The sequence below is a fragment of the Cynoglossus semilaevis genome, chromosome 5 (assembly GCF_000523025.1).
Source record: "Cynoglossus semilaevis isolate Cse_v1.0 chromosome 5, Cse_v1.0, whole genome shotgun sequence".
Lineage (NCBI taxonomy): Eukaryota > Metazoa > Chordata > Actinopteri > Pleuronectiformes > Cynoglossidae > Cynoglossus > Cynoglossus semilaevis.
Window position 1 is genome coordinate 5,049,151 of NC_024311.1, and position 20,296 is coordinate 5,069,446.

Here is a 20,296-nt window from a genome sequence, read left to right on the forward strand (position 1 = left end):
TCTTTGCGTCGGTGTAGTGAGAATTTCCAAAAGATTTTTTTTTTTTAAATGTCAAATTTGGTGTTTATTTGTGCTGACACCCATTATGAGTAATCATTATCAAAAATCCATACTTTTAAATTCACTTTTGGTGCAAAACAAACATGGTAAATGAAAGTAGCAGATTTGTTTTCCCAGAAATGGGTTATGTGTTTATGAAAACAGCAGAAGATTGCAGACTTCACAGTGTTTCGCACACAGTGGATTTTTTTTTCCTTCTCAGATCTATTTATTATTCTGTTCAATTAATTATTAAGCTGTTTATATTTTTGCCGCTGCCGTATATTGTTGTTTTTAATTGCATGAAATATTTATGGAGTGGACAAATTTACTGGCAATTTCTTATAAATTGTTAAAGTGGAACAATGCTAATGATGAAAAGCCAGGACATCCATCTGATTTACCTCCATTCAGCACAAAACAAAGAATGAAACGAGTAGAAATCAAGGCAAATCAAACTGAAAAATTTAACAGCTCAACATCTAAAACTCCCATTACATGTATTTTTCTCTTTAAATTGCAGGGAGGAAAAAATAAAAGCTGTGGTCTGTACTTCCAGGCCCTCACTGTGCAGTGTGTATGGATGTCCCCACAGTGTTGCAGTGTACATACGTTCCCTTCCCCTCGCCGCCTCTGTTTACCACAACTTAAGTGCACACGCAAACACACATCCACACAAAAAACCCACACTAAAACACATAGTAAAGTCAGTTGCTTCTCTGTAGTGGAGAACTCAGAGGAGGAGATCTTAAGAAAAAGAAAAAGGCGCATAAACAAAGTTCTTATCAGACTGGTTTTCTTTTTCTTTTTCTTTTTTTTCCTTACACCATGATGATTCACTTACATCAGCATCGCTCTCTGCTATTTTCACAGGCCTGGAGGGTCTTTGTTTTTTTAAACTCTCTCGTCCAGTGACCTAAAATCCCCAACAGCCACACATCAAATGTTTATCATCAGTAATCAGACGACAGAACTGACATATCGCAGAAGTCCATGCTGCCAGTTGCTGGAACAGAGCGTGTGCATGTCTTCAGCATACAGCAGGGGACTGCATGACAAATGAAATGAATGGGAAGCAGAAAAATAAAAAGGCTGCTAAAGCCATTGACTGTATGTAAAAAGTGGACGGGACAATCGGGTGGCTGTAGTGGAGGCACCAAAGTCAGGTGCTGGCTACATACACAATCAAATACAATAATAATGTCACATTTAGTTAATGATTTAATATACTTTTAGGACTTGTTTAGAAGAAAAAGAGCTTCAAATCTTCAAATTAAAAATCATGATGGAAAAATTTAAGGATGAAGGATTTAAACTTTGTTTTTTACATTCAACAGATAACTTCATCAAATAAAAGAAAATAATTGTCGTAATAATCTGCATCTATCTTTTGGGTTATGTCATTCAGTAGATGCAACAAAACAGAAAAGGTTCTTTATTCTGATTTAAACATGCTAATAACATGCATCATTTCAGGGTGCATCTTCGATTGGCTTTGTTTGATATCGTTTTAACCTGAATGTATTGTTAGAAATATATATATGTTATATGTTTCTGTTACAGTAAAATGAAAAGGAAGATTTTGTTTATCTGATCTGTTTATTCACTGATTTCCATTTCATATGAAGCTCCTTTTAAGCCACGGATTTGTTTCTCCAAAGAATTTTATGTTAAAACCAATGTCCACTTTTTCCATGTAGTTAATGTGTAAACGTTTGTCTTTGTAAAGACTTATCCGTATGATCGTAACCTAAACCCACTAAGACATTCAGTTTCATTCAGCAAAGCAAACAGCATGCAGTAAATGCTTTGGAATGACAACTTCCTGTCGGTCAGTCCACATCTCAAAGCGAGCTTTGAGCTTCACAGGTCAAACAAGCGGGAAATCTTTCTCAATTTCCCCAAATGCATCCCATTCAACACGAGAAGCTTAATGATGGAAATGACTGTTACACTGCAGCAGTGGCAAACACCTGGACTAGAGATTCAAACCCATTGTGCGAGGACTAAATCAAATTGTAGTCAATTTGTAGTTTTAAAAATATAAGTCAACAGAATGGACCAGGATCAGGAGTAAAAGTAGGAAAGTGTGGACCAGAACTGAGAGAGGAGGTTTAGAGTTTTATAAATTATAAAACCAGGCTATGTCCATTGATATCAAACTGGCACAATGACTTTGAATTCAGAAATGACTTAACTGTTTATTAATAAACTATCATTAAACATCATGTCTTAAAGTGCGTCTCTTTCCATTCCTGTTCCGATTCCAAGTCAACCAAGGTCAACACATGCATCATAGTGGAAAATGAACATAAAGGTATCCTTTAATCTTGTCAATTTGGATTTCTGGTCAGATCGACTATCAACTCATTGTGACGTTGTGTTATTCGGGTGATAAGACATGGTGTTAGCTCCACTGGACGCTGACAGTAGGAAGTGAAAGAGAACAGTGAAAAGACAGAGAGGAGCAGGAACAACTACAGGAACAGAACGGACGGGAAACCAAGTAGGAGATGGGAAGGATGAGAGTGGCGACTTGGTTGCTGGGGCCCACCTTCAGATCTAGATACTCCAGGTCCTTCTTCAGTTGTATGTAAGTATCATCAGCCTTGAAATGAGCAGTGGAGAAATAAGTCATTTGAAATGAAGATGCAAAGGATAATGGGTAACCAGACTGACTCGTAAGGCCTTTATTAGCCGTTTAGGCTTCGCCCAGTGAACTTTAATTAACAGGGACCTAATTACAGTTCACTCTCACCTCTGTATTTTTATCTACAGAGTGTAAAACCAAACTGTAATTAGATCATCGTGGATTTTGAGATGGTTCGATGTCTCATGTCTGAACTCCTACGACATGCGACACAGGTCGGTTGCATGACATGTGGTGTTTACGCTCCTTCAGAGAAGAGAATGGCCAGAGTATGGTTGGATGGTTACAAACAGGGTGGAGCTGTCAGGGCTCAGCACCGCAGCAGCTCCACTGTTTACAAACAGATTCTTCACAGAAACTGTGGCCTGACGGCTGCTGCAGATGACTGAAGACTGATCAGGGAGGACACAGATGTACGGTGGTGTGCACAAGTCTTCACTGGTGGCTACTTTTATGTTTTTTTACCCTAGGAGCCAGATACATCATCCTTAATAATGGACACGTGTAGTATTATAAATCTTACCAAATATTACATTTTAGAACCAGTCTTTAGTTTAGAGGACATTCTCCTATTTTATTTTATATGTTCATTCAAATATAAACATGGCCACTGTTTGTAATTCTGCAGCACTGACAGCTATTATTATATTATTATTTCTAACAAACTTCGTCTGTATTTTACCTAGTTTGAGTCATCGACTGAATTGAAGTTCTGTTACCTAAACATTTCACCCATGGTCTTTTTTTTTTTTTTTGCGGTGAAACCAGACTTATGCACACCACAGAACATGTAAATGTGAAATATTAAACACAGGCACAGTTACCAAGATACATGCCTTAAATGTTTCATACAAGAGTATATCAAAAACAAGCTAATATTAGCCGACAGTGTAGCTAAATGTCTGTCTTAGCAGTCCAGGCCAATATTAATGAACAAGACCAGCAGGCATGGAGTCTTTGATGCATAATGGGATATAACGAATGGGACTGGCAAGGGTGGTGGGCACCACAATGCACTGGTGTTTACTGACAATACAGTTTGCTGAAGAGGGTAAAGGGCCAGTATAGGAGCCCCTGACCTGCATGCTGGGACCCAGAAGGCCGTTGTGCTGGTGGTGTTGCAGGTGAGCGAACGCATAGCTGGGACTATGCACACTGGCCATCTTGGCCTGATGCCTCCGAAGCTGAATGAGGAGTAGAGTCAACTCCTCTGGCTGTAGCCAAACCCAGAGTTCAGGGGGCCAGAAGGCCAGTGAAAACCCAGAGGAGGGGATGAGAGAAAATATTTGAGAACCATGTACGTAGAAAAGAGGCTTCTGCAAAGCACTACTGAGAGCCAAGAGCCTGGGATGTCCACTGCACATGTGAACAAATGTAAAAGCTAGAGCTGATACATGGAATTATTTACTTTGGCCTCAAGGATGATCACAACCGTAGGACAATAACATTTCACAGTAGCTCAGTCACCTCTAGATTCTACATTTATCTCTAGATCAGTGTTTTTCAACCTTGGGGTCGCGACCCGGTCTGGGGTCACAAGGAATTTAAATGTGTCACCTGAAATGGCTAGTAATTCATTAGAAAAATGACAAACTGATGCTGGGGGTCACAAGCTTAAAAAGGTTGGGAACCACTGCTCTAGATGCTTCAGTTATCCATATGTTTCACTGGATAAACTGTGGTGAACATCAGTAAAACGATGACAAGACTCTGTGAGGATATGCAGGGAAGGTTGATGAAGGGGTCGTACCGTTTTTCCATGTAAGCTTGGAGCACTGACAGTGTGCGTGATGTAGCCCATGGCTGGTACCGACCTCCTCTGTAAGTGGGAAGTCTGTGGACAAACAGAGATGGAATTACTCTTCTCACTTCCAATGAAAAGTAAAACCACTGCCCCCAAGTCTTCAAACAAAACTGACTAGGCAGCAGATTTATATTTTCATCTATCCTGTTCTCCCTTTCATCAACCCTCATCTTCTCCCAACAAGGTGTGCCCCAAGTTTTTTCGATCCTGCAGGGCTTAGAAAATTTGACGTTTTTGCTTAACACACAGAATAAGTGAAAAACCAGGCCTGAACCCCAGAACCATAAAAGGACACAAACAACAAGAGATTTAATTAACTACACATAAATTATACCAAACCTGCGTTCCTAAAATAACATTTGTTTGCTACCAGCAAGAGAAGCACTGTAAGCCATTCCCTCTGAGATTCCCATGCCACTATATTTTTGCTGTATAATAGGTTTTTTATTTAAATGGGAGATCAGAAGAAAGAGACGGCTGCTGATGTTCGAGATGGAGCAGAGATGTTTATCAGGGAGCCTTGGAGCCCTGGGCCCTTTACATTAGCCACTAATAATACACACTTCTGAGGGAAATTCCACAGAGGTTCACATCGCTATTACCTACGCACAGTACAGCCACAGAGAAGAAGCTGGGTGCACCGACGCCTGGCTCATTTATCAAGTATCAAGTACGTTATATAGAGATTTTAGAAAGAGAGAGATTTCCAAAAACATAGCTTTAGTGTCGCTGACCAACGAGGAATTAATTTAAAAATTTGATATTAATTTTTTTTTGTTTTTATGCCCTCTATATTTTGTCTTAGATATTTCCTTAAGTCAGTGCTTCTCAAAGTGTGGGGTGAGGAACGGAGATACCAGGTGGACCGACAAACAGGAGGACATTTTCAAGGTTGAAGTGATGATGGCACAACTTTATTTTCTCTTTTTTTAAACTTTGTGTTATTTGATCTTATTGATTTTTTTTTCATTATAAACTATGAAGTTACTTGGTGTCACTTTAATACATTTGGAGCTTGAAAATCCCCTTATGAAGTTACTTGGTGTCACTTACTTAATACATTTGGAGCTTGAAAATCCCCACATTGGGGAATGACCAAAAAAGTATGAGAAGTTCATGTAACCAAAAAATAATTTTTTCCTCACTTCCTGAATTCTCACTATCAACTAAAGACTGTTTCACAGCCCTGAAGACAACTTACTTTAGTTTACCAGACACTGTGAGCCATCAGCCTTTCTTACTTTGCATAGACACAGCCTTTTGAACCAAAATATTACCACCCAAACACATTACCTACCTGCTTACCTGGAAACTCCCAGCATATTGGTTGTATTAATTTTGAGTGTCAAATCCTTATATGTTATTCTTAGGTGATGTACTAGGTAAGTTGGATCTAACATGGAAACAGTAGTTTGTAAAAATCAGTTGAATTTCATTCTCAGGGACCTTCCTCTCACTTTAATCATCTTGCACAGACTGCCTTTGTTGCCACAGCTTCTTCTTCTTTTTTTTTATTTTCTTCTCCATAATTGTAATTCACTCTGCTGTAATTATTGTCCTGACACCAGGGTGAATGATGGAGAAAACACAGCATCTGCGTTTACTTGTGTAACACTAACGGCTTGGTTAGGAGGCCTGTGTGTGCTGGTGAATGTGGTGAGGGTTTGGAGGGAGGCCTTTTCTCATGTGGAGGGTGTGGTGGGGAGGCAGCGCAGGGTGTGGACGGTAGGATGTCCCCTCGCTCCGTCTACTGCGGCGATAGCGCTACAGTCGGAGCGCTGCGGTATCATGAGCCGTTGCCCGCATGCGCCTGCGCCACCTGTGGAGTCGTCCTGGGCGTGGACTGTGTGAATGTGCGAGTGATTCACATGAGCATCAAAGTGTGAACACAGAGAGGTTGGAGCCTTCTCAGGCTCCACATTATGATCTTCCCATGGTTCATTGTGAGCTCAACACACCCTTCACACTGACATCAATGGGCACCTCACACTCTTGACCCAGAGCTACTGTGAGAAGGAGACCTTTGTTATATTTGCCTCTCTTCGTGTGAAATCGCAAATTTTACTCAAATCCCAGGCCAATGACAGACTGCTGTGGAGGGAGAGGGTGACTGTGTCAACAAGCAGAAAGCACCGCCGAGTGGGAGTTGATTATTTGATGAAGGGTGGTATCTGTGCAGCGGTAGTAGTTGAGGGTGAGAGTTTACTTTAAAAAAAAATAGAAAACCAACAACTGTTTCATGGTGTAAACATTCACAGCAGTTTCTCTGTTAATCACTGTTTTAGAAAACTTCTATTAATTATCATGTAGACATGGGAATTCAGAAGAAAAAAATTCAATTTCTTTAGGGAAATATCCTTAATGTCTGTACGACAAGCACATTTATATGCACTTTTGTACAGATAAGGCCAGCTTTAGCTTGTGGCCGGTAGGTGGCGCAAAGTACACATTTAAAAGCTCTGTTCATTGATTCAAGTGCGTTTGCACCACATTGTTTTATATAAATCTAATAAATATATCTAATAAAATATATAAAAATAAATCTTTTTTTTACCACGTTTACCATTATTAATAAAAAATAATAACTAAAAATAAATCCATTTTAACCATGTTTACCATTATTAATAAAAAATAATAATATTAATCATAATAATAAATAATTGGTGAGCTTTGTCAATTCCTTTTCTGAAGTTTAGAATATATTCAATTATTTTGATTCTGATACCTGGTGATTCTTAAGGCACTGTATCATTTCAACATAAGCATACAGCTAGTTTTGTAGAAATATTATACTGTATATATAAGATAAAATTAAGTCAGCCTTTGTAAGTAAAAGCTTCAGTAGTTGATGAAAAAACGTCTGTTTACATGTTGTCCTTTTGTGTGTGTGTAGGTTTTCACCATGAAAATGCAGAATTTGGTTCAATATTCACTTTAAGTTGACAACGGTAAAACTGTGAATAGACTTGTATTAACTGGGAGGGTCTCCAGCCCCTTGTGATGTTGTGATATTGACTTATATTTAGGCTTTACATATTATACAATGAATTATTCAATGAAGATGTATTGGCACATCAAGTAGGCGACTTACCTGAGAAAGATGTGCACAGATATGTCCAGGTGAACTGGCTCGTGTGTTGTCCCCTGACGCCACTTCATCTAGGGGCTTGACTGTGCGTCTGTTGGACGGCGTGTGTGGCCTGCGGGGGGACAGGGGTTTAAAAGAGGACGGGACAGATGGTGGGACTTCACAGGGGGACGGAGGGACAGAAATGGACCGGGGCATCTCGACGGTAACTCTGAATGATGAAGAGTCTGTGAAGTTGGGGCCGGTGTAGACGGGTGCAGTGGGGCTGCCGTGTCGGAACTGTTGCCTCTGCTGCCACTCGTAAAGTTGCCAAACCATCCCTTCCTTAGCAGCCATTCGCTCTTCAGTGGACATGCGGAAGTGGCTGAGGCGATCGTGAGCGTACTTGTAGTCACTGGGGAGTTTACAGGTTGTTGGAGGAGAGTTGTTGCCAGATGGAAGACGAGAAGACTTTGGCAAAGACTGGTAAGAGGCGTCCACATTGATGGCTTTGGGCTTTAAGGGGGGAGTTCGCCGAGGGAGGTTGAACTCTGCAGTAGGAGCACTGAGACAGAGAAAAATGTATTTATTTAAATTATTATCACACAGCTATCACAGATAAATCATACGATATTACAAGACATCACGGCGCTCTTACATATGCTTACTTTAGCCACTAGAGGGAAGCATTTACTCAAGGAAATTCAATTCATGATTCATACTGCTGTTACATCAAACTGATAATGTTGACTAGGACTGACCTCTTTGGTGGATCCCTTTTTTGAACTTTGACCCACTGTTCCACGTGTGCCAACGTACTTTTCCTCTGCACATGTTTCTCAGTGTCTGTTTGAGAAACAAAGCCGCTCTGATAGACCACATTTCCATTTTGTTCTGGCGGCAGAGTGACCTGGATCACAGTTGGCTGTCCAGTTTTGTGGGTGGCACCGTTCATGGAGTCAGGAGAGAGTTCCTCCACTGGTTCCTCATTTTGACAGGACCTCGCCTGAATCTCTAATCCAAACCTCATCTCCTCGCCATGACCCAGTCTGACACCATTGTCACACGTCTGCTTCCTCTCAGCTCTGTGAAGACTCTCTGACTGAGATGTGTTGCGGTGAATGTGGACATGGCTGCTCTGTGGCACGGCCTGCTGTGCAATTTTCTCTGCCTTTTCCACATCTCTAAGAAAAAAGAAATCTCTGATTTAACAACGAATAACTCAATAAAATGAATATTGAAAAAGTCCCTTATTTGTCCCACAACAGGGAAATTTACAGAGTGAGTGCCATTTAATATGTGGTTCCTCTGGGGCTTGAACGTAGGACCTTTTGCATGTAAGGCAGGTGTGATAACCACTACACTATGGAATATAAAATTCCAAAGTGTGCTCTCATGATGTTTTGCTCCTGTTTATTGAGGTGCTCTCATGATGTTTTGCTCCTGTTTTATCAACCTTTTCTTCTACAGACCTTGACACAACAGTTCAGGGGGTGTTATGTGCGATCAGTCTGTTTAACTTGGCCAATGGGGGAGGCTGTGATCAAACAACTATCCTTTTCATCTAAAATCATACCCAGATCTGTGAAAACACAACGTGATTAAATAATACAGCTGCTCTATCAAACTGGACGAACCTCTTTATAGTGTGAGTCTGCTGCATCAGCGCGGCCTGGTTCATGGCCCGGATCCAGCCATTCATGTCCTCCTGTGTGTCCGCACTGAAGAAATATGTCCGCATCCCGCAGTGTTCTGCCTGTGAGCCAATCACAGAGTTCTTATTGTAAATGTAGGAGCGCATTCCCGTGTGGGTCGCCTGTGAAAGACACAGATTAAGAGCAGAGAGGATGGAGATAAAAAAAATATATTAAAAGACTGCAAAACTACCCCTTGATGTTGACAAAGCTGGTATTGGCAACACATCAATCCAGTCAACTGTTCTCTAAGTTACTGGTCACCACAAAAACAATGTTTTAAAAAGTTACAAAGTAAGCAAGCGTTTGAGGCAGTGTCAGCTGCTGTTACTGGTTCATGGAAAGGTGAAGGGAGAAGACAAGTTACACACACACACACACACACACACAGACAACACCACACTCTGGATATCAGATGGGTTACTGTCATGAGACTGAACACCTTAATCCAGAAGCAGGAAAACAGCTGAACGGATCTTCACTCAAATGACATCCCACGTGTTTATCAATGTTGAAGATAGAAATAGGAACCAGACAGCAGGTTTGCATCAGGCTGTGTGTATCTGACTATGGTCAGATAGGTACGAGGTCACATGCAAAGAGACCAGCGTGTGCTGACTTTCATTCCTGTTATTTGTCCAATCAATGTTATGAGAAAAATTGTTTACTATAACAAACTGCACTTCCTCTGCAGCAGGAGTCACCAACTATATTTGGGAGTCTGCTGATCTGGCCATGACTGTAGGCAATGTTAATGCACATTCACTGATATGGATTCACCACCCGGGAGAATGACGTAAAAGCAGATGAGGTGAATATGACAGCAGCTGAGGAGGGCTGGCCACGGAGGAGGCTGAAGTGAAACAAATACCTATTCATGCAAGACAGGAAGCCTGTGTGATTCAGGATGGCCGCCCGCAGATAACAGTACACACTCCGCCCGTGCACACACACCCAGGTCACAATGGAAGGCAATTGACCATCAGGGAATGAGAGAGACACAGTGAGATGAGCGGGGGGAGGGGGGGAAAATAACAGAAAAACAAAACCAAGTCACAGAACACCAGAGTCTCTCTGTCTTAGTTCATTAGGAAATATTATTAGAAATCAATGAGACAACGTACTAAACACATCACGTAAATAGGAAGCTCACTGAACAGCGTGGTCTGGGTTGACCTCGTCTGCACTCATCTGCTGCCCAACAAATCAATTTAGTGAATAATTATTCCAACACACAACTTCAGAGGCACGGCACACTGCAGTCTGTGATTTACTGCACATGTGAGTGGCTGCAACAGAAACAAGAGCAGCCCTCTGTCAAACGCACTGTGTACGGAGCAGCCGCATGCTTACTATGCAGTAACTGAGATTTTCCAAAGCACCTCGATGCAATGCACATAATGAAATCTCCTGCTCTGTAACGCATGACAGCTCAGGGAGGGAGGGAGGCAGGGAGGGAGGGCGAGAGGGAGGGAAATAAGAACCTCTTAAATACTGGGAGGCTCATTTCCTCAAACCTCTGCAGCTGATGGGCGGGAGGAGACGCAGAAAAAGACTGAATGTGTAATGAAGTCTCTCTGCTGAGCAATTATCACACAAATGCCATTGTATGTAAAACGTTCCTCAGAGAAAGAGTCTGTTTACAGTGTAGTAAACAGGCACGCACACTCTCTTCTACACACACAGACTCACTCTGACAACATAAAAAGCTGGGGTACAAAGAAAGTGAAGAACTGCAACAGAGCGCCTTGAAGCTGCAGTGGTGCATCAAACATTCAGGTACCATTGTTCCTTTCAACTAGTTCTGTGTTTCCCCAGAGGAGGAGCAGGACAGAACTCAACTGTCTCTCTGTTCACATCAAAAAAAGACATGCAGTAAATCCTTTTGATGTCCTCGGGCAGAATTCGCAACAAAAAAAGAAAGAAAGAAAATCCGTCAAGTGATGATAGCACTGTTACCGAACACGGTCCGTCTACTCAAATATCTGCAAAAGAACAAAGTATATTTGTGCATATAAAGAATGCACTGCTGTCTCCTCTCCAACACATTGTGGAACAGCTTAAACAGACTGACATACGATCAGTCAGACAGTCAGACAGTGCAACACGATGAGTCAGTGGTACAGGCAGCACCTCTGTAGCAATAGGTGTAATCCATAAAGACAGGCTTTGCTGCTATTAAAAATATATATATCCAGATACTATATATTATTCAGATTTGTTTACTGGGAATTTAATTTATTTTCTAAGAAAAATAATCTAAAATAAAAATGTTCAAAATCTTACCAGGAAACATGTGCCCTTCTCCCCAAATGCCCTTTGAAAAGGATTACATAACTTCGATATCCCAGAAAGCAATATCACACGACTCCAGTTTAGCTTCAGTGCTCCGGCTGGCTCCCTGCCCACTTAAGGATTTATTTCAGGATTTTATGCCCTTTCTTAGGGTTTCAAATGGTCCATTTCAAATCGTTGTGTCAACTCATCAGATGGTTCTGGATGTTCCTAAATCAAGGCTGAACAAGCGGGAATTAATGTTTTTTTTATTCCTGCTCCTTCTCTGGGAATTCAATTTTTTTTTCTTTATTTTTTACACCATTTGAGTGTATAAAATACCTAGGGAAAACAATGTGTGTTTTATATGAACAATAAAAGTATATTTAATTTAATGTTTTTTTAAACTACGCCGTTAAAGGCGCTGTTTTATTGGCACAGATGTAGAGAAATTAGTGTGAAAACAACATAAAATGTCACCGTATCAGGAGCGATAGATAAAGCAGTTCATGTGGGATAAAAATCCAGCACCACTTCAGTGATACCTTGAAAGCGTATTTGCGATTTATGTGGTCGTCGGGGCCAACAGGTGAGATGACATAACTGGGGAGAGGGATGCTGCCCAGCACCGCCTCCTCACGACTGTCTGTGAAGACGAAACAAAGAGAAAAAAAATGTTATTTTAAAGCATCTCAGCAACAAAAAAACAAGAAAATGTTCAAAGTTTATTGATTTCTACGTTGTTGGGAGTGAATAAATGATTTATGACCAGCAGAAAGATCAGCAGGTAAGCGTGAAATAATTCGTGTCTGACTTTGGGCTGGATGTGTGTGGCCATGAGTCAACATGTGGCACAAGGTGGCGTGTGGCGTGATCCATTATTCAGTGTGATTAATTGAAGGGGAAGAGAAGTAGACGGATGCTATGGCAACGTGAGCACAATTCACATCCTACGACAAAACACTCGAGTCAAAAACCGAGAAGTGGCAGAAAGACCAGGCTGTTCATGTCAGTCAGATTTTTTTTACTTGTCAATCACATTTTTTTTTTACAAGCACTAAAATTCATTCAACTCTTACTAAAAAGTAACTTCACAGACTCACCTTTATAGTAAAACAGGCAGTAGTCTGACAAAACAAACCACTTCCGTTTCCACAGTCGCATTCCGGAACTGTCCTGGAGGTCAAACACAACATGACTGGACTCAGACATCCTTCTCATGGGGAAAAAAAACCCTCATGTAATAGATTTTTTCTGAACGACTCCTAAGGTTGTGCACAGCAAGGACACTCTTAATATTCTTTTTTTATTACCATACATCATAGTCTGGATAAAATAAGTGATTAGTGGTAAAAGCTTTAAGGCAGAGAAGGATGATATCAACTGTCACGTTCACCTTGAGCTGACAAGGTCACAGCAAACACACACTGAGAGAGAATTTTTCTCGCTGTTAAGTTTTTTTGTTTTTTTTAAGCGTGACAAACTGCACTCTTCACAGAGAAGATGTATCACACTGACATTCTGGACTGTGATATTTCTTCTATTCATCAACATGATCCGCAGAGTGACCTGAGATTGGCTGCAGCTCACCTGTTTATAAAGCCAACCTCTCACCACCACCGGGACGTTGAGGTTTCTTTTAATAGAATGATCCCTTTTTCCAAAACTGTGCACTTTCCCTGAACCTCGTGAGCTCTGCAAAAAAAAAAAAAAGATATGTGTTTACTGATGGCTGTTGTATAAAATACTGCAAAGTCAGTTACCTCCGTTTCTGTCAACATATATTGCACCAAACTATATTAATATTCAGTCTTTTCAAAACAAAAACAAAGCTTGGTGACAGGCTAACGCTCCGTTTACGATGCTCTGCACTGACAGTACAAACATTTATATTCACGTCAGGTCATGTACAAGGTCAAGTCACACTGTTCATTACCCAAAGACATTTCTTTGATTTAGGTTTGTTGCCAGTTGTGTATTTTAGTCCTCATGATGTTGATGCATTTTTGTTGCTTGCACTCATTTCTACTTTGTACTTTGTACAACATCAACAAATCCGTCAAACTGGATTCAGATCTATTCCCAGGTCACCAGGGAGAGGATTATGAGCATACTGAAATACTTGAACCGTTGCCCAATGATACCATTAATCAAAGAAAGATCATGTCTTTAGGTTGATGAGGTGAATTCATCAAATGGAGAACCCCAGTCACACAACGTGTCTCTCTCACAGATTAGGTTCCACAGTAAAACACCAGCAGCTCAAGACACTCTACAGGAAAGAGCTGAGATTGAATGGAAAAACACTTAAAACTCACCTTTGACCCTGAGGCTGCCTCCAACACTGCTGGGGTCACTTCCTTGGTGGACTGTGTGACCATGCTGGGCGACCTGTGGTTGACTGCTGACTTGGACATGCGGAATTCTATTCTGCAGGAGAGAGGACAGTGTAGGTGACAAATATGAAAACAGAAAGACGGAAGATGAACCGTCCTCCCTCACAGACACATGCACTTGGACAGAAAATCCATCGGCTGAGCTTTCACGTTTAAAGGATATGGTCATTTCCTGACACAGCTGCACAACCTGTCACACGACCTGGCACTTGGACAAACGCACACATGTCCACGCTTTTCAATGTGAAGTACATTAATTACACTGAAACAGGCAGCATTACTATAGAATTCATAACCTGTGAAGTCCAATGAGAGTGTCAGAGAAACCCCTGTATTAAAATTAATGATGTATTTCAACAGATGAAAAGCTGTTGAAAAGCAATTCGAAATTTCCTCCAGGGGAACAAAAATAGATGCCCCCATTGTTTTTGTAGTCTACATTTTCTTCTCTATTCCTCTTTAAAGTATTACTAGAATTTCTAACTGGTGGTTTAACACTGATGTTTTGTAATTTTAATTGTACTGTTTGTTGGTTTTTTCAATTTTTGTCTATAAATTCTACAAAGAAATATATGACTCAACACAATGTTACCGTAAAAATAACAGTTGTTTGGTTCTGTATTTTTACAAACAAAAAAAAATGAAATGAACAAATGAAATGTAGCTTCATTGTATTTGTGTTTACATTTTTTTGACATTGGGATTTTACAGCGCTGTTAATGTCACACAACGTTTTTTGTATCTCATTTCTTTTTTTTCTCCAAAACATGAAAGACAGCTCTGACCTAGTGTGATACAAAACCCTCCAGAACTTAACAACGCAGGAATTCGCTGAGACTGATGGGTAGAAACAGACAACAGCAGTGATTATAATCTGGCCCACTAAACCACACAATCCGGCCCATGACGGCATTCCAAACTAAACATAAAAAAATAATGTTAGACAAAAATTTGACTTGACTGAATTTATTTTATTCCAACGTCCAGCCCATAAGGTGTCTGTCCAGAAAATTTCCAGCCCTCCAACAAATATAGTGGGTGACATCAAGTCTGATATATTGGTTATTTTCCTCTACATGGATAAATGGGAACAACTTGGAAATCTACAGGACCTGGATGAAGAACTTGAGATTATTAACTTATCACTTATATAAATAAACATTTTCCTCATAAATGGAGTCAGAACACCTATTCACATAGACTCTCTGCAGCCACTTCTACACTGTCCACAGACAGAAAAGAGAGACCATAACCTGACAGTGTTTTCAGTGTGAACAACAGATAACGTTATCACAGGATGTTTCTGTCACATGAATGAACTCAGCTGTTTTATGTGAAGCTTTCATTCGCTTTATTGCTTCTGTCATTGAGGCAGTTCCCCCAGAGATTTGCTGTGGCATGTGGTGGAGAGAAGCAATATTTCATATCACACAACAACAAGCAAGACGAAAGACAATGCTGCTGCATCTTCTGCTACACAGGAACTTAGGTGTTTTGAATTAGCAATTCATTGTAAATTTAGCAAATTAATCGTGTTTGATAATCAGTAGAAGAAGGCTGTTCAAACTCATTTTCTCATTTGTTCCGTGGTGGGGAAAAAAAGCACGCTCAGTTTTGGCATTGCCCTTACAAAACATACTGAAAACGTAGAGGTCACATGCCTTTAAGTCAACATGTTTCCACACATGGTGGAATTTTCTCTCAGTAGTGATTGATTTCACCAGGTACCTTAAATACCATCAAGCACCTACTGGTTTATCCTGTGCTTTAAAGATGCCACACACCTTTGATGGATTAACCGGATGAGGGATGAGATTAGAGAGGGTGAATTAACTATTGTGTCACTGCGAATATAAATGAAATGGCAACCCCGGTATTTAGCACTCTATCAGGTCTAATCCAATGACACGGCAGTAATTAATACACCGTAATCACGTCAAAATGGAGTCATCTTCATCGGGCAGAAAGGAAAAAAGATTCACATTGGATTAGAATGAAGGTTCTGCTGTATGAGTGAGGACACCGAGACAAACAACTGACATGGGTTAAAACGGACTTTATATCAACTACAGTATATCTGAATATCCATGAGACAGCTCCACAACTCCAGATGTTGTGGAGCTGTTTTGACTCTTCTAGATCCTTCTGGTTCTCCCACGGTGACATTCATACTTTATCAGGGATGGTTTATTTTCCAACCTCCCACTGCTTGACCTTCAACTGACCTCTCCTTCCATAAAACAGTGTGCTGCATTGTGTGGAAAACAATAAAAGACACATGTACCTGTCTTGCAGCGTGTATTCTGTGTTTTCAGGGGAAATCTGTCCTGTTACTGGATGCCGAAAAGATGTACTCCTCAGGTTGTGGCTGCAGGATACAGAGAGAACGGAAAAAAAGAGAAAGAGTGAGAAACAAAATGGAAGAGGGAAAACATCATTAATCTTCATACAGCCTGATAATGTCCCTTCTGTTTTTATATTTCTATTTGGCTGCAAAATTAGGTTATAAACAAACTGAATGAATGCTGTGAGCTCATAAGGATGCTACAGTCAATAGTGGAGAATCTACGGATGCTGCAGGCACATCAGTAAAATCAGGTTTATACGCCTTGACTCAGGAGGTAGGACTCAGCCGTGAGAGCCAGCTCACCAAGCTTTATTGATTTCAACCAGATGAAGCTGTTCGTTGTTTTAAGTTGAACGTAAACATGTGTTACTGTCACAGGAAAGAATAAGAAACAGAAAGGTCGTTAGCGGTGCTGATATATGTCACCATGATTCTGCCTGTGGTTGACTGTGGATGTTTATATTGGAATTTATATTTGAATTGACAGCACGTTCATTTCATTTCATTGTCAATTAATCAGTTTTGGTTTTGAGATTGAGTTTCTTTATTCATTTAGGGATGGTAAAATTAAAGCAATTAACACGCAAGCAAGTAACGGGGATGATATATGTACAACATACAGTAGTTTTGTGAATATTCTAAAAGATTGGGCTTTTTTGGGGGAACGTTTTGCTCCTCATTATGACTCCCAAGTGTAAATCAGACTCATTTCTTTTATATGCAGGATTATGATGTCACCGTGTTAGCGTAGCTGAGTGACATAGCTACTTATGTACACTAAGAGAGTTCCAAAATAAGCCAAGGACTTTTTGTATCCATAAAAGTGAAGCAGTACTGGAGGAAGCTGCTGAGGGGCAGCTGCAGTGTAGAGAAAAACACATCAAGTGAGAGCGGTGTCTCACTGCATCATCATGCAGTAAAGTGGGGGGAAACAAACAGAGCAGGACGGAAAAATGTATGAGGTGACATTTCAGAAAAGTTCACAGGGTGGATCGAAGTGAAATGATGCTGAGCTACACTGCAAACACCAACAACAAAACAGTACTTAGATAATAATAAAAAAACAACAACAACAAATCAAGCAATCAAGGAACACGATGACTAGCAAACAGGTAGAGTACACACACACACACACACACACACACTGACACAGGAGTGCTCCTGGAAACTGCAGGGCTTCATCAGCCTCCCTTAATTAGAACACGTGCGGGCTCTATGGCCTTTGTTTTAGCCACATTACTTCCGAACTATTTGTCATGGAATGTGCAGCAGCCATTGAACAACCACCGATGCACAGCCGGTCTATTTGGTTGCAGTAAACCGGCCCCTAATGATGCAGGAGGCAAACACTTGCCTGAGAGGGCGGCACTCATTTTCTAAGAATGAGTGTGAGCCAGTGCAGTGGAAGAGCAGGTATGCTGACAGGACAACTACTCCAATACATCTGTATTGGAATAATGCTAACAGCAGTAATTACGGACTGTGTCACCGTTCTGCTGTGTAGTATTTATGTAGTAATGTGAAATGATTGGAATCCACTGAAACCCTGTTCTACACAACTTCACTTACAGCCCGTGTCACAGACAAATGTTGAGGAGCATCTCAGCGTTCAAATGTTGCTACAAGGAAAACGTAGACACACTTGATAATAACATCATTCAACATTTAATATTCCATTTCATAGACATAGCAGTGCTGCAGTATAAACAAAAGAAAACATCCAAACAACAGTCAAACTTCCTCACTCAGGTTTCCACAGTGCCTTACACTCAAACATCTGCCTGGATTTTCAATGACTTTCTGAATTTGAGGCTGCACCAGAATCTCTGTAAGTTTAGTTCAGTCTATATTCTTTATAATCTTTATACAGCAATTCTACTCTTCACAACAACAGAAACAATCTGAGGCGTTACACTCACAACAGAGAAATCACTACCTCAATCAGCTACTCTGCATTAAAAAGTCCTCTCCATCACATAAACCTGTACAACAGATTATCTTATCTGTTCGCTCCAGTATCGCACAGACGGTTGAATGCTGTCTCACCTGCCGTGGAAACGTGACAGTGAGAGTCTCCCAGCGCAAACAAGAGAACGAACAGGAATCGATGGAATGAGAGGAGGGTGAGGATGAGATCTTCATCTGACAACTGTCCTGGTCAACTCTGCTGTTTGACAGCTTCAGCCCTCACTTGCAGATGGGGTGGAGAAGATCTACCTCCGACCCATCAGGGGAATACCTCAGTTCATGCAGGGATCCTCCTCCTTTTTCATTTTCCACTTCCATGTCTCCACCTTCTCCTCCCACGTTCTCAGAAGTATCTGAACATCATCTTCCCAGGAAATGTTAAACTATGCAGCTGCTGCTGTGCCAGAAGATACTGAAATATCACTTGATTCATTTGCTGCCTGTAGTCACTGTGTAAAAACTCCCCAAACAGACATGGTCCTACAGGAATGCTGTTTGCGTCCTGTGAGTGGCAGCGCTGCAACAACAGTTCTGCCAGGGCAAAAACTCTAGTACATTCTGGAACTGTTTGTTCCAGTGTCATTAAATATATATAACACACTCAATATACTTGCATATTCTTATGCCAGGCACGTAGTCGGATTTTCAGGAGACTTGCGACACGACAGACGGTCCTTTAAAGTGCAGCTAAATCTGTAGACGGTGTTTTGATGAGGGCATCTTTGTTTATTATTGTTTATGAGAAGGTTTATTTGAACATAAAGTATGCAGCAGTATTCACCAGTACTACAGTATGTGTCAAAAGTATATCTACCTGTTCATAACCTCTCACTTACTCTTACAGGGCATCTCTACAGGGTACTCATTCGACATACACACACACACACACATTTATATACATATATAAATAAATACATATACTATATATGTAATTGGTACACAATTAATATACTGCATTGAAATACTTTGCAAACAAATTAAAAAAAAAGATCAGACTATAATACTACAATTATTTGGAAAATCTTGGTGTACCATGGTATGTGGATGATTTGCAGGTGTTTCTAGTACACGGTATCATGAAGGAGGAACTGTATCACCACATAGTTCAGGATAATGCAGTACCCTCTGGCTTAGGCTGGCTGACTTGAATCTAAGTTTTCCAACAAGATAATGATCCCAGGCAATCTTCCAAACCCTCTTAAGGTTGTCCAGACAAAAACAGATAGGAGAATGTTATGGGCCCCGCAGTCTCCAGACAACTGAGCCAGTCGGAGTCCAGTTAGTGATCACTTAGAAAAGTATGTACAACAAATCATTGATGACCTTTGGAAAAGTTGAAATGTAATTCCTGGCACCAACTATGATAAACCTACTGAACAAATGCCTTGTTGTTGCTGAAACCAGAAGTTACTCTAATGAAAGAAAACACAAATCAATTATAGCTACAATGTATTTTGAGTTCATGTGTGAGTGTTGAGAATATAACAAAAACTGACTCCCCCACTCCTTCCCTCCCACTTCACAACCATTTTAGGCCAAACAGTTTAGTTGCACTGTGACCTGCACTAAGGAGGAGTTTAAACTAATGCTATGGAATGCATAGTGGTACCAGTCTACAGTAGGTCTGCCATAAACTCTAAAGCTGTTTTCACCCAAGACGTTGTCATGTTTTCACTGCAGACTCAAGCAACACCTTTACTACAGCTACAATACATTTTCAAGCCAATAAATAAAGGCCATACCAAGGAACAGATATAATTTAAATGTTGTTTTTATTCCAGAAGTCATTAGCCCTTAAACTATACTATCAAAAAATGAGTAACCACAAGACACAGCATAAATGCAGTAGAAGTTACCAGTTTTTTTGTTTGTTTTAACAGATGAGTAAAACACTAAAATAAAAAATTCAAGGTTGGCCACAGACATCTAAAGCTTAGCTAAATGTTGACCAAAGAAATGTACAACGAAATAAGTGTAAACCGCAAAATAAGTATAAATAAATACTCGATAAATATCTCAAAATATAGCTTCATCTTCATATATAAATAATGTGGCAG

General features: G+C 40.5%; 1 protein-coding gene across 12 annotated transcripts in view; it reads right to left on the reverse strand.

Annotated features, from left to right (window-relative positions):
• plekha7b (pleckstrin homology domain containing, family A member 7b) overlaps nt 1-20,296 on the reverse strand; it is a 55,955-nt gene that overhangs the window by 11,566 nt on the left and 24,093 nt on the right. For 6 of the 12 annotated variants that reach the window (XM_017032494.2, XM_025055439.1, XM_017032497.2 and 3 more), the window contains 12 exons: nt 16,209-16,292; nt 13,847-13,958; nt 13,119-13,223; nt 12,632-12,704; nt 12,074-12,174; nt 9,198-9,376; nt 8,322-8,744; nt 7,585-8,125; nt 4,440-4,523; nt 3,769-3,903; nt 2,594-2,647; nt 884-955 (listed from right to left, as the gene is read on the reverse strand). In XM_017032494.2, coding sequence (XP_016887983.1) covers nt 884-955; nt 2,594-2,647; nt 3,769-3,903; nt 4,440-4,523; nt 7,585-8,125; nt 8,322-8,744; nt 9,198-9,376; nt 12,074-12,174; nt 12,632-12,704; nt 13,119-13,223; nt 13,847-13,958; nt 16,209-16,292 — 1,963 coding nt within the window. The other 6 variants (XM_017032504.2, XM_017032498.2, XM_017032496.2 and 3 more) reach the window with 6 other exon arrangements.